Below are 12551 nucleotides of genomic sequence, written 5' to 3' on the forward strand. Positions count from 1 at the left end.
GAAGGGAGTGTAACTGTGGGATAGCAGGTATAGTAGGGAGAGATGGTGTCTATAGTAACAGTGGGATAATAGTCTCTGGGAAGGGAGTGTGACTGTGGGATAGCAGGTATAGTAGGGAGAGATGGTGTCTATAGTAACAGTGGATAATAGTCTCTGGGAAGGGAGTGTGACTGTGGGATAGCAGGTATAGTAGGGAGAGATGGTGCCTATAGTAACAGTCGGATAATAGTCTCTGGGAAGGGAGTGTGACTGTGAGATAACAGGTATAGTAGGGAGAGATGGTGCCTATAGTAACAGTGGATAATAGTCTCTGGGAAGGGAGTGTGGCTGTGGGATAGCAGGTATAGTAGGGAGAGATGGTGCCTATAGTAACAATGGGATAATAAACTCTGGGAAGGGACTGTGGCTGTGGGATAGCAGGTATAGTAGGGAGAGATGGTGTCTATAGTAACAGTCGGGATAATAGTCTCTGGGAAGGGAGTGTGACTGTGGGATAGCAGGTATAGTAGGGAGAGATGGTGTCTATAGTAACAGTGGGATAATAGTCTCTGGGAAAGGACTGTGACTGTGGGATAGCAGGTATAGTAGGGAGAGATGGTGTCTATAGTAACAGTGGGATAATAGTCTCTGGGAAGGGACTGTGACTGTGGGATAGCAGGTATAGTAGGGAGAGATGGTGTCTATAGTAACTTTGGGATAATAGTCTCTGGGAAGGGACTGTGGCTGTGGGATAGCAGGTATAGTAGGGAGAGATGGTGTCTATAGTAACAGTGGGGATAATAGTCTCTGGGAAGGGAGTGTGACTGTGGGATAGCAGGTATAGTAGGGAGAGATGGTGTCTATAGTAACAGTGGGATAATAGTCTCTGGGAAAGGACTGTGACTGTGGGATAGCAGGTATAGTAAGGAGAGATGGTTTCTATAGTAACAGTGGGATAATAGTCTCTGGGAAGGGACTGTGACTGTGGGATAGCAGGTATAGTAGGGAGAGATGGTGCCTAAAGTAACAGTGGGATAATAGTCTCTGGGAAAGGACTGTGACTGTGGGATAGCAGGTCAAGTTGGGAAAGATGGTGCCAATAGCAACTGTGGGATAATAGACTCTGGGAAGGGACTGTGACTGTAGGAAGAGATGGTGCCTATAGTAGTGGTGGGATAATAGTCTCTGGGAAGGGAGTGTGACTGTGGGATAGCAGGTATAGTAGGGAGAGATGGTGCCTATAGTAACAGTGGATAATAGTCTCTGGGAAGGGAGTGTGACTGTGGGATAGCAGGTATAGTAGGGAGAGATGGTGCCTATAGTAACAGTGGATAATAGTCTCTGGGAAGGGAGTGTGACTGTGGGATAGCAGGTATAGTAGGGAGAGATGGTGCCTATAGTAACAGTCGGATAATAGACTCTGGGATGGGAGTGTGACTGTGGGATAGCAGGTATAGTAGGGAGAGATGGTGCCTATAGTAACAATTGGATAATAGACTCTGGGATGGGAGTGTGACTGTGGGATAGCAGGTATAGTAGGGAGAGATGGTGCCTAAAGTAACAGTGGGATAATAGACTCTGGGAAGGGACTGTGGCTGTGTGATAGCAGCAGGGCCGGAACTAGGGGTAGGCACGTGCCTAGGGCGAAACCTGGGGGAGGGGGGCGCCAGATACGTACCTTCTCTGACTCCTCTTACTAGTCCGTCCCCTTTCTGCCCTTTTGCTGACTGTGAGCACGTCCATTTGCACTGGTGTTCACGTGCATCTATCTGCGCTGGTACGCATGGTCATCTATCCATGTTGTTGTGCATGCACGTCTATCCACGCTGGTGGGCACGCACATCTACTGGCGCTGGTGTGCATGTATGCAACTATTTGGCGCAGCTGCCGGCCAGGTTGCCTAGGGCGCCTGGCTGGCGAGGGCCGGCACTGGATAGCAGGTATAGTAGGGAGAGATGGTGTCTATAGTAACAGTGGGATAATAGTCTCTGGGAAGGGAGTGTGACTGTGGGATAGCAGGTATAGTAGGGAGAGATGGTGCCTATAGTAAGAGAGGGATAATAGTCTCTGGGAAGGGAGTGTGACTGTGGAATAGCAGTTATAGTAGGGAGAGATGGTGTCTATAGTAACAGTGGATAATAGTCTCTGGGAAGGGAGTGTGACTGTGGGATAGCAGGTATAGTAGGGAGAGATGGTGCCTATAGTAACAGTGGGATAATAGACTCTGTGAAGGGACTGTGGCTGTGGGATAGCAGGTATAGTAGGGAGAGATGGTGCCTATAGTAGTAGTGGGATAATAGTCTCTGACAAGAGAGTGTGACTGTGGAATAGCAGGTATAGTAGGGAGAGATGGTGTCTATAGTAACAGTGGGATAATAGACTCTGTGAAGGGACTGTGGCTGTGGGATAGCAGGTATAGTAGGGAGAGATGGTGCCTATAGTAGTAGTGGGATAATAGTCTCTGGCAAGAGAGTGTGACTGTGGGATAACAGGTATAGTAGGGAGAGATGGTGCCTATAGTAACAGTGGATAATAGTCTCTGGGAAGGGAGTGTGACTGTGGGATAACAGGTATAGTAGGGAGAGATGGTGCCTATAGTAACAGTGGGATAATAGTCTCTGGGAAGGGACTGTGACTGTGGGATAACAATATAGGATTTAATAGGGAGAGATGGTACCTGTAGTATATACTATTTAACATGTTATTTACACCATTTCACAGCAGCTTAAAGGGGACCCGTCACCCAAAAAAATTATTCAAAATCCTATTTTATCACATTAGTCATGCAAAATGAACTTTAATTACACTATATAAATTATTTGAATCTTGTTTCCTTCAGTCTGGGAATTCAAAATGATAGCAAGCAGGCAGGAGCCATTTTGTGGACACTGTTTTTAAGGAAAGCCTTGTATCATCTCAGAATCTTGTTTGTCCACCAGAATAGGGGACCTGATGTCCATTCCCATGTCCTGGCTACACAATTAAATGTTAAAGAGAACGGGGATATGTGAGGAGAGCAGTGACATCTAGGAAGTGCTGAATTGAAAGTGAAAGTAATTGTCTGCCCTGCCTCTATGCCACGGGCATAGAGGAGGGGCAGACAATATTTGATTGACAGCTGAGATGTTTAAATGAGCTTACAGCAGCTATGAATGCTTTAATAAAAAATAGAAATTGGATTTCATGTTTAATTTGAAAAGGACTTTTATTATACAGATTTTTGTGTCTGGGTGACGGGTCCACTTTAAGGGCCATATATTGGCAGCTTTTATATTTCGATAAACGTCTCAAAGTCTGTTTTGACACAGGTCCTGCAGGAAGATATAAAAGATGTATAATTTGTGCACCTGTACAGTTCAGTGATTGGCCAAGGGCTCCCTCTGCTGGAATTAAATATGTGCTGCAGTATACCCTGCTCTTATAATTTGGGAGACTGCTTACCTCCCCTTAAAAGTCAATTAAATCAGTCTGACAAGATCTGCATAAAATACATGCATAAAACCATGCTGGCACAGACTTATAGTATTATTATTTGCAATGAAGTCAAGTATCTAATCCCTTAATAACCCTTCAAACTGCTTTTTTACCACTGACGTCAGACTAACTTGCCTATACTTATGAGGCTAAGAATGGCATCCCTTTTTGAATAGCGGCACCACATTAGCAATTCTCCAGTTTCTCAGCACCTTGTCAGACATCAATGAATCCTGAAAATGAAGTAAAGATGTTAGACAATCACAGAGCTAAGCTTGTTTAGTACCCTGGGATGATGAACATCTGGTCCCAGACCTTTGTTTATGTGTACATGTACGAGTCTCGTTTGAATTTCTTCTTGTGTGAACCATATAGGGATGCACCGAATCCAGGATTTGGTTCGGGATTCGGCCGAATCTTTCACAAAGGATTCGGGGGTTTGGCCGAATCCATAATAGTGGATTTGGTGCATCCCTATAACCATACATTAGATGTATTTACTAAAACTGGGACTATTGAGAAGGAAACCTTCATTAGTTGGTTCCTTAGTTGTGACCCCGCCTCTAACATTTTGCGACAATGTTCCTTGCTTATAAGGGGAATAAACTGACATGTATAGTATTTATTAAGCAGCATTTTAAAGACTTCACATTTTCTGTTCTGTGTTTAACCCTTTAAAAAGCCTTTCCCGTTGAATATGTTGCAGAGATTCCCTTATACTGGCAAAATGTGCTCAACTAAAATGTAGTGTTTTAGTTACTCCCTTATAGAATTGCCTCTGCAACCTAATCTGAAAGGAAACCATGTTATTATCACTATTCTTTAAAGGGTAAAAATGTTAACCCCAACCAAAGGTGTGGGCTAATAGAGCCCGCATTCCGGTTGGGGATAACAGTAGTTTTATTTTTTTTAAAAATTCCCCCCACCAGCCCTATGCTACCTGCAAAGAGAGGGAGCTCCCGGTGTGAGCAGCCATGTTGTGTCACTCGCATGCGCATAACGAGCAAATTGTGGCACATTTTAATTATGCACATGCGAGTGACCAGATATGGCTGCTCGCACCAGGAGCTCCCTCTCTGTGTGGCGTAGCGTTGGTGGGGGGCGGGCATTTAAAAAAAAACAGAACGACTGTTATCCCCAACTGTTTACCCAACAGGTGCCCTTTAAATTCTCACCCACGTAAATGTTAGAGATGAGTTCAGTATTATTAGTTAATAGCAGGTCCAAAAGAGAATCATCCCAATTGGGTTCTTCAGCTAATGGAAATAAAAATTTATCATGTATTTTGTATTGAATTATAATGAAAGGAAACACATTAGGGCTCATTTACTCAGGATCGGAGCACTAGGGAACAATTACATTTATTACATTGGTGGCTCAGCAGCACTCTGTCCAAAATGCTAAAAACTCTGGTACAAGGTGCAGATGCTTTGGGAGTTGGATACTTTCCATAAAGATTGATTTGTGTACTTTGTGTGTCTATAAAGCAAATTTTATCTGGACATCTGGCACCAATAACTCTCTTCATCCCATTGTGTCATTACATTTAAAGGATAAGTAAACCTTCAAAATAAGTGAATGTAAAGTTAATGAGGGTGCTATTCTAAGCACTTTTGTAATGTACATTCATTATTTATTCTGTTACAATTCCAAGATATTAAAGGATACATGTACTGTTAATATGAATGAATTTTGTTACATCATCGCCACCTGCTGGTCATTTTCCCACCAGTCTGACCACCAAGTAGTCAAGGAAGTTGTCAGGAGAATGAAAGAGGCTGCTCTGATGTTCTTCTGATTAGGAAAAAAATTAGAAACCTCTCTCAAATCTTTCCTAACCAAGAAGAACATCAGAGCAGCCTCTTTCTTTCTCCTGGTGGTCAGACTGGTCGGGAAATGACCAGCAGGTGGCGCTGTTGTAACAAAATTCATTGATATTAACAGTACATGTATCCTGTAATATCTTGCAATTAAAAATAAATAAATAATAACTTTACATTGCAAAAGTGCTTAGAATAGCACCCTCATCAATTTTACATTCACTTATTTTCAAGGATTACTTATCCTTTAAAGGGGTTATTCACCTTTCAGTTATCTATTAATATTTTGTACAATGTCAGTTCTAAACGCCTTTTCAATTGGTCTTTATTTTTTAATTTTTTGTATAGTTGTTTTGAATTGTCTTTTTCTTCTAACTCTTTCCAGCTTTCAAATGGGGGTCACTGACCCCTTCTAAAAAATAAATGCTCTGTAATGCTACAAATGTATTGCAATTGCTACTTTTTATTACTCATCTTTCTATTCAAGTCCTATCCTACTCATATTCTAGTGTCTTATAGTGATGGGTGAATAAATTCGCCAGGCATCGGATCGAATTTCCGTGTATCGCCGCCCGCAAATCTTTGCGAAACTGGGGTTAAAATTTGTTGCCGAAAAATTTGCTGTGACAAAAGAAATTGGCATGCGTCAAAAATGGCATACGTATAAACATTGTCGCACATCAAAATTATGTTGATGCGTTTCATGAATTTTTCGCCGTTTCACAAGTTTTTCGGTGAAGCAGGACAGATTCGCCCATCGCTAGTCTCTTATTGAAATCAGTGTAAATCAAACACCTTTAAATATAGTAACACTTTTTTCCATTGAAATGAATGGCATGACATACAGTGCTGTTCACGCTATGTGAGTTGTGTGTTGTACATCTATATACTCAGTTTAGAGGCAATGCATACATCAGCTTTCAAGTTCCAATCATTCTTGCACGCTTCAGTACTGGAAAACAGCATCTAGTGCTGAGCTGTGCCTGACCCCAGGACTTCTTGAGCAAGGAGCTTACAATCAAGTTGTTGGCCCCTGGAGCACAGTAGATTCTGGCTTATGGTCACATCTAGTAGAGTAAAATGTAATTGATGAGAAGAGGGTCTGGTAAAATATACAGTATATATGTGTTTGTTTCTCCAGATTAAAGTGACAGGCTCCATAAAATGTGGAGTCAATGCAGGAAATCAGATCTGCTAGTTAAGTAGAAAAAGAAATGACACTGGGCATTTGCAGTTGCTCAGAGCAGATTTATTATGTATGTATGAGAATAATAACAAGCAAAAACTGATATAACAAAAAGACATATACTGAAATGGAAATAAGCTTTCAATTGGTCAGGGCACTTTGTTCTCAATAATTCTCCCTCATAGGACCACTGTGATTAACAGAGTGTTAGCAGGGGTGCTAAGTTCTGGGGTGTCCCTGGATACTAAATTTGCTGGCAGAGGTGAAAGGGATGGGGGTACCTCTTGATCAGTGCATGCTTAGTACAGCAGGACTGTCTACATGTGCACTGGTTGCAGAGGAAGGTGGCAGGCTAAGGTTCAGTGGTGCCCTAAATATAATATTGTTACAGGGGATACCCCTGTGCCAACCACTTCCTCCCCATCCATTATGGAGCGCTGCTTCTGTTTTTTTGTGCTTTGCACTTTATCCCATTGTAAATGTGCCTAGTTGGTACAGGTCAGAGGTGACTGTGGCACTGTTAGAGGCATTTAGTAGTTTGCTTTATATTTGGCAGCAGCTTTTCTGGATGATTTAAATTTTTTTGAACAATTATTTTGGAATATTGCAATATTCCCTTTGACAAAAAGATTCTTAAGTCGCTTTTGAAGCTCGTTAATTTGCAACTTTTCAACGGGTTTGTCTGAGTCGTCGTTTTTCCTCAGTCCCGCCCCTGACTTAATCGGCTTGTCTTTACTACCAACACAGCAGTAAGCGTTCCACACGTGGCTGGGAATATTGACACGGTGCTCATCCTTCAACCACTGCTTCTTGCTCGGAATAATGCCAGTAACCACATACATTGTCTTACAACCATCAGCATACCCAAGCATTGCACGCTCATATTGGTTCCAAACCACGTTGTTCAGTTTTCTAGACATTGGCACCACGTTGGTGAATGTGAATGTTGCATTTTGCTCGTCGGCGGTTACATGATGCCCCTTGGGATTCACATGGCCTCTGTCATAGCGACTGTTTTTATAATCATCATCAACAGCTTGACTTGTTCTAATGAGATTAAGTGGATGATTTTTTTGCTCACGTGGTGAAATGTTATGGTTTGCGTTGTACCTTTTTATTTTATCATAGGTGTTGCGTTCAGGTAACATCGTGCCGTCCAACTGCCTATAAACCAACTGAAAGGAAAAACAGACAGTATAAATGGGGCTTTATTCAGTAAATACCCAAACTGTGCATTTCAGTCAATGGGGCAGATTTATTAAGGGTCGAAGTGAAAATTCAATTTGAATTCACATTTTCTAATTTTTTTTTTTGTGGTCAAAACTCTCAAATTTGAATTATGAATTTCGATTCGAGCTTTAATTTGAATTGGAATTTCAAGATTTCCCCACCCACCTGCCGAATAACTGTATCAATCAATGGGAGAGGTCCAGGGATCAATTTGGTGATGTTTGTAGCCTTCCTGACATTCAAGTTTTTTTGGAGAAAACAACTCGAATAGAGTTTTTAAAATCCAAATCAAGTTATTATCATTCAAAACAAATTAGATTAGAGTTTTTGGATCGGTAAAATTCAACCGAGTTTAAACAATTCGATTTAAGTAATAAATCTCCCAAAGTAAAATTCGAATTCTTTTGAATTTAAGGGAGTTTAAAAAAAAACTCACATGAATTCGAAATTCTACCCTTGATAAATGTGCCTCTATAAGTTGTAACATTCAGTACATCTCTGACCATCATACATTAAATATCACGGCTTCTCTTTGTGTGTATATATACGGTATATACAGTTTATTGTGTACATCATTCAATATCTTTGTTCGCTAGCGTATGTTGGTAAACCATAGGCTAGACAGGGTGCTTCTAATTCAAGTCACATAGGGATGAATGTATACAGTATATAGGACCACAAAAAACAGCATAAATGCAGGAAAACTTAAAATCATGGTTTGTATGTCTGCTGGGGTAGGCTTTCTATACCCTTCTCTTTTTCTCCCCCATCCCCTTGTTTTATGGGACTAATTTTTATCTTTGTGTATGGAAACAAAGTGGCTAACAAAGGGTGCCCGGAACTGTGGGGAGGTGCTGAAAGCAGAGGGAACTCGGGGACTGGCTACGTGGGCAGCTGCCGTTCATCGTCCCCGTCCCCTCCCTTTGTGTACATGTGCAAATTGTCAGCATCGTGTCCACAGTACTGGGGATTGATGCCCAGGAAATTTTTAAAACTGTGAATCCCCAGTGCTTCCAAACCAATGTGGTTGTTGTTGGGCGGCACGCTGCCCTAGGCCTGGGCCTTTATGGTATTTCCGGGCCTGTACGTAGGGGAGGGTTTGCTAAGGGCTCAGGTGGCCCTAGACGTTACAATTATGATCTTTCCTCGATAAGATTTTTCCAGGAAAGATTGTTTGTTTCAATATACACATGTAGCACTGAATTCAGAACTAACAATGGCCAATGTGTGGGTGCCACTGCCTTCAATGGCGCCCCATCAAAATTCAAAATCAAAGCCTGATCGACTAGCCGTCCAATATCCAAGTCTACTGCCAATATTGATCAGCTCGTCTTCTAACATACATGCACCGAATATCGTACAAAATTTAGTTTTGTGCGATATTATAGGTGCGTCTATTGCCACCTAAGGAGGGATGGTATAAAAGGGGAAGTCGCTTTCCCTCCTCATCTTGTGCTGTGCAGGCTTGGCTTTTTGTTTGTCAATGGTTTCAATAAAGCTGTGGCCCAACCGCCACCCATAAAAGGGGAAAACTGAGTCTGGTGTTTTATTGCTAATGTTCTGCTGCAGTGATAATATTTTATCACACACCAGCGACTACTTCCCATTGTCCTCAGTGATTTCATACTATAGGCAGGACATTGTATATACACTGTTTTTTATATATATATATATATATATATATATATATATATATATATATATATATATATATATATATGCATCATTCTAATCATATGTTGTATTCCAGTGTTTGTTTTTGATACATTATATCTTCAGGTTTTTTCCCCCCGCTTGCATTATACTAATAGCATTTTGTGTTTACATTGGTGTTGCCCTTTGACCAGGAAGTGCTTTTCCATGTTTACTCTCATTGTTTAAACAGGACTTGTCCTTGTTCCAGGAAGTACTTGTACTGTACCGGTCACCACTTCCTGGTAGTATCTGTACACTTTTGGTTACCAAGACAACCAGAACATCTTAAAGAAGTGTTTACAATTGTGTTGCCCTTTGATCAGGAAGTGCTTTTCCATGTTTACTTGAATTGTTTAGACTGGCCTTGTCTTTGTACCAGGAAGTATTTGTACCAGGCCTTATGTCTGCTACCCTATAGTGATTTCTGTACTGCACCTGTGCCCAGCTTCCATAGTTACAGCAGATACATGGAAACAGAATACAAGCTGGTGAAGAGTTTCAGAGGGAAAGTCATTGGCGGTTATTTATATACAGTGGACAGATTTGCTCCTAGGCTGTAACCCATGGCAACCAATCAGATGATTGCTTTCGGTGCTCAACCAGCAACTGGCTGAAAAAAGATACTGATTGGTTGTTATGGGTTACTGCTAGGGTTGCCATCTGTTCGGTTTTGACCCGGACAACCTGTTTTTTTGAAGGGCTGTCCGGGTCAAAACTGCTTGGTCGGTTATGCCATGCTCCATAGCATCACTGGCCCGCCCCTATATATAATGGCTCCGCCCCCTGCCCAGACTTAGGCAGGCCAAAAAGTGGCTGCTCAGGAGCATATTTTCCCACTGTTTATAAATGAGTTACAATAACTTTGTTGGAGTTTATTTACCAAAGAGCATCATGCACAATAATAACAGCAAAATGATAACTATTATAATTGTAATGATGTAAATAATAATATGTGTACTTGGTACCTCAAGTTAAAAACATAAATCAAGGGTATCCAACCTTTAGCTTTCCAATAATTGTTAAGCTCCAACTCTTAGAATATCAAGAGAAGGTTATTACAGTGGTTACAAAGTTAGTGATCAAAATAAGGCTGAGGAATGTTTGAGTGCCTTTTGGGTCCCATTTGATTAGATCTTTCATCACGAAAGTAGAGGGAAAGGAAAGGAGTAGTTTACCTTTAAGTTAACCTTTAGCTATTTTAGAATTCTTAAATTGTTTCCCTTCCTTACCGGCTTTTAAATGGAGGTCACTGACCCTGGCAGCCAAAAAATGTTTGTTCTGGGAGGTTACAATTTTATTATTATTGTTATTTTACATCACATTCCTTTCTTTGCAGGCCTGCTCCTATTCACATTTCAGTCTGTTATTCAAATATCTGCCTGGTTGCTAGTGTACCTGCTGAAATTCCAAACTGGAGAACTACCAAAAAAATCTAAAATGCCCAACAACATGTTGTTATATATATATGAATACATTAACTGAAAGTGAACACACTATCATTATTTATATTTACATATTTATTGTTCTTACCTGAGGTTCTATATTGAAGAATTTTTGTCTGTTATTTATAGGCTTAGATGAAGATCTCCTGTCCAAGATGTAGGCAGAATAGAGGGGTAAGCGCCTCCCTCTGTCATACAGGGAAGTAAAGTGGACCTTGTTTCCATATTGCTGACAGATATAAGCTGGAGAGGTCAGTTCTTCTGCCTTTACCCCATTTGGTAAATCGGAGGTATTAAAACCATGAGGGAGAGCAATGCCTTGAAATCCAAAAGGGAGCTGTCCTTTATAGAAAAATTTCTTGCAGGCTTTAAAGTTTGCAGAGATGAGGGGTTCAGCCTTATGGACTATGGCTATGAACAGCCAACCCAGACTCAGCATCATCTTCATGTTCACTAAAGTAAAACACAGAGAGACACATAAACATATATATTATATATTTTTTTCAAATAAAAAATGAAATGATTAATTATGAACTCTATGGGAGATGGCCTTTCTAGGACTAATACTCCACCTAGTGACAGTGATGGAGGAGTTACTACTCTGCTTATTATTAATTTCAAGATATTTGAAATATATTAAAATATATTCAAGATATTAAGGGATATCTGTCCTGTTGATATGATTTCATTTTGTTACAACAGTTTGCAACCAGAAGAACATCAGACCAGCCCGTTATCTTTCTCCTGACTATTTCTTTGACTACTTCATAGTTGGAAACTGACCAGCAGGTGACACTGTTGTAACAATGTTGTAACCACGATTCAAACAAAATTGAATCATTTTAAGAGTACATGTATCCATTAATATCTTAAATTAAAAAAAAATTATGAATCAAATGAATGGAATCATTTTAAGAGTACATGTATCCCTTAAAATCTTAAATTAAGAAAAAAAAATAATGAATGTAAATGGCAAAAGTGCTTAAAATCGCAATCTCATCAATCTTACATTCACAGCCTGCTAGAGCTGTGCTTTGATACTAGTATAGAAAGATTTACTCTACTGAACATGCACAAATGCCCATTCTCAAGCGCAGGCAACTACATGGTAAGTAAATGACGGCACAGCCCTTCCCACAACTGGTGCAGTTTTCTCTGACAGGGAGCACCAGCTTATTTCAGTGGGGGGTGGCCAACAAACGAAATCTCAAAATGTTCTCCTACATGAATGCTACCTCTGTAATTAGACACCTGAAAGCATGATCCAGGCATGGTATAGTTTGTGTTTATGGTTCTCTTTCCACTGAACATAGTACTTACCCTTAAATGTATGATTTATGATATTATGTGTTCTCATAAATAGTCAGATACATGACACCTATCCCTATTGTCACCCACTACAGACAGGTCTGCTTATTTCAGGATGAGCAGATAAATAGAAGTAAAATCATTTTAACAATTGAAATCATTGTTTAGAAACCTATTCCAGTTACCTTTTATGGAAATGTTGAGGCTGGAGTTGATGCCGGGGCTGCTCTGCAATAGATGTAATGGGAGAAGATGTTGCAGGATGGTGTCTAAGCAGAAGTATTAAATGAATAATATTAGATATTAGCTGAGATGTACCTGGACTGTGCCTAAGCAACACTCAAATCTACTCTCCTAATCCTATATGTATATATATAGTGAATATCACGGAGCTTAAACCTAAGTGTAGATCTTCAG

The 12551-nt window shown here is 40.5% G+C and overlaps 1 protein-coding gene across 1 annotated transcript; it reads right to left on the reverse strand.

Moving 5' to 3' along the window:
• Positions 1 to 6461: 6461 nt before the first annotated feature.
• LOC108710634 (endonuclease domain-containing 1 protein) lies at positions 6462 to 12551 on the reverse strand. Its single transcript, XM_018251746.2, has 3 exons — positions 12320 to 12551; positions 10915 to 11279; positions 6462 to 7634 (listed from the first exon to the last, which is right to left on the reverse strand). The coding sequence occupies exons 2-3, from the start codon at positions 11272 to 11274 to the stop codon at positions 6990 to 6992; spliced, it is 1005 nt and encodes a 334-aa protein (XP_018107235.2). The 5' UTR covers positions 11275 to 11279; positions 12320 to 12551; the 3' UTR covers positions 6462 to 6989.

This window comes from Xenopus laevis, chromosome 3L, assembly GCF_017654675.1.
Source record: "Xenopus laevis strain J_2021 chromosome 3L, Xenopus_laevis_v10.1, whole genome shotgun sequence".
NCBI classification, from domain to species: domain Eukaryota; kingdom Metazoa; phylum Chordata; class Amphibia; order Anura; family Pipidae; genus Xenopus; species Xenopus laevis.

Bases quoted from the DNA above. Each gene is read 5' to 3' on its own strand.
- LOC108710634 (XM_018251746.2), bottom strand. From the start codon at position 11,274: ATGAAGATGATGCTGAGTCTGGGTTGGCTGTTCATAGCCATAGTCCAT. The intron at 7,635-10,914 runs GTAAGAACAATA...TTTTCCTTTCAG, and splicing joins TCTTCAATATAGAACCTCAG to TTGGTTTATAGGCAGTTGGA.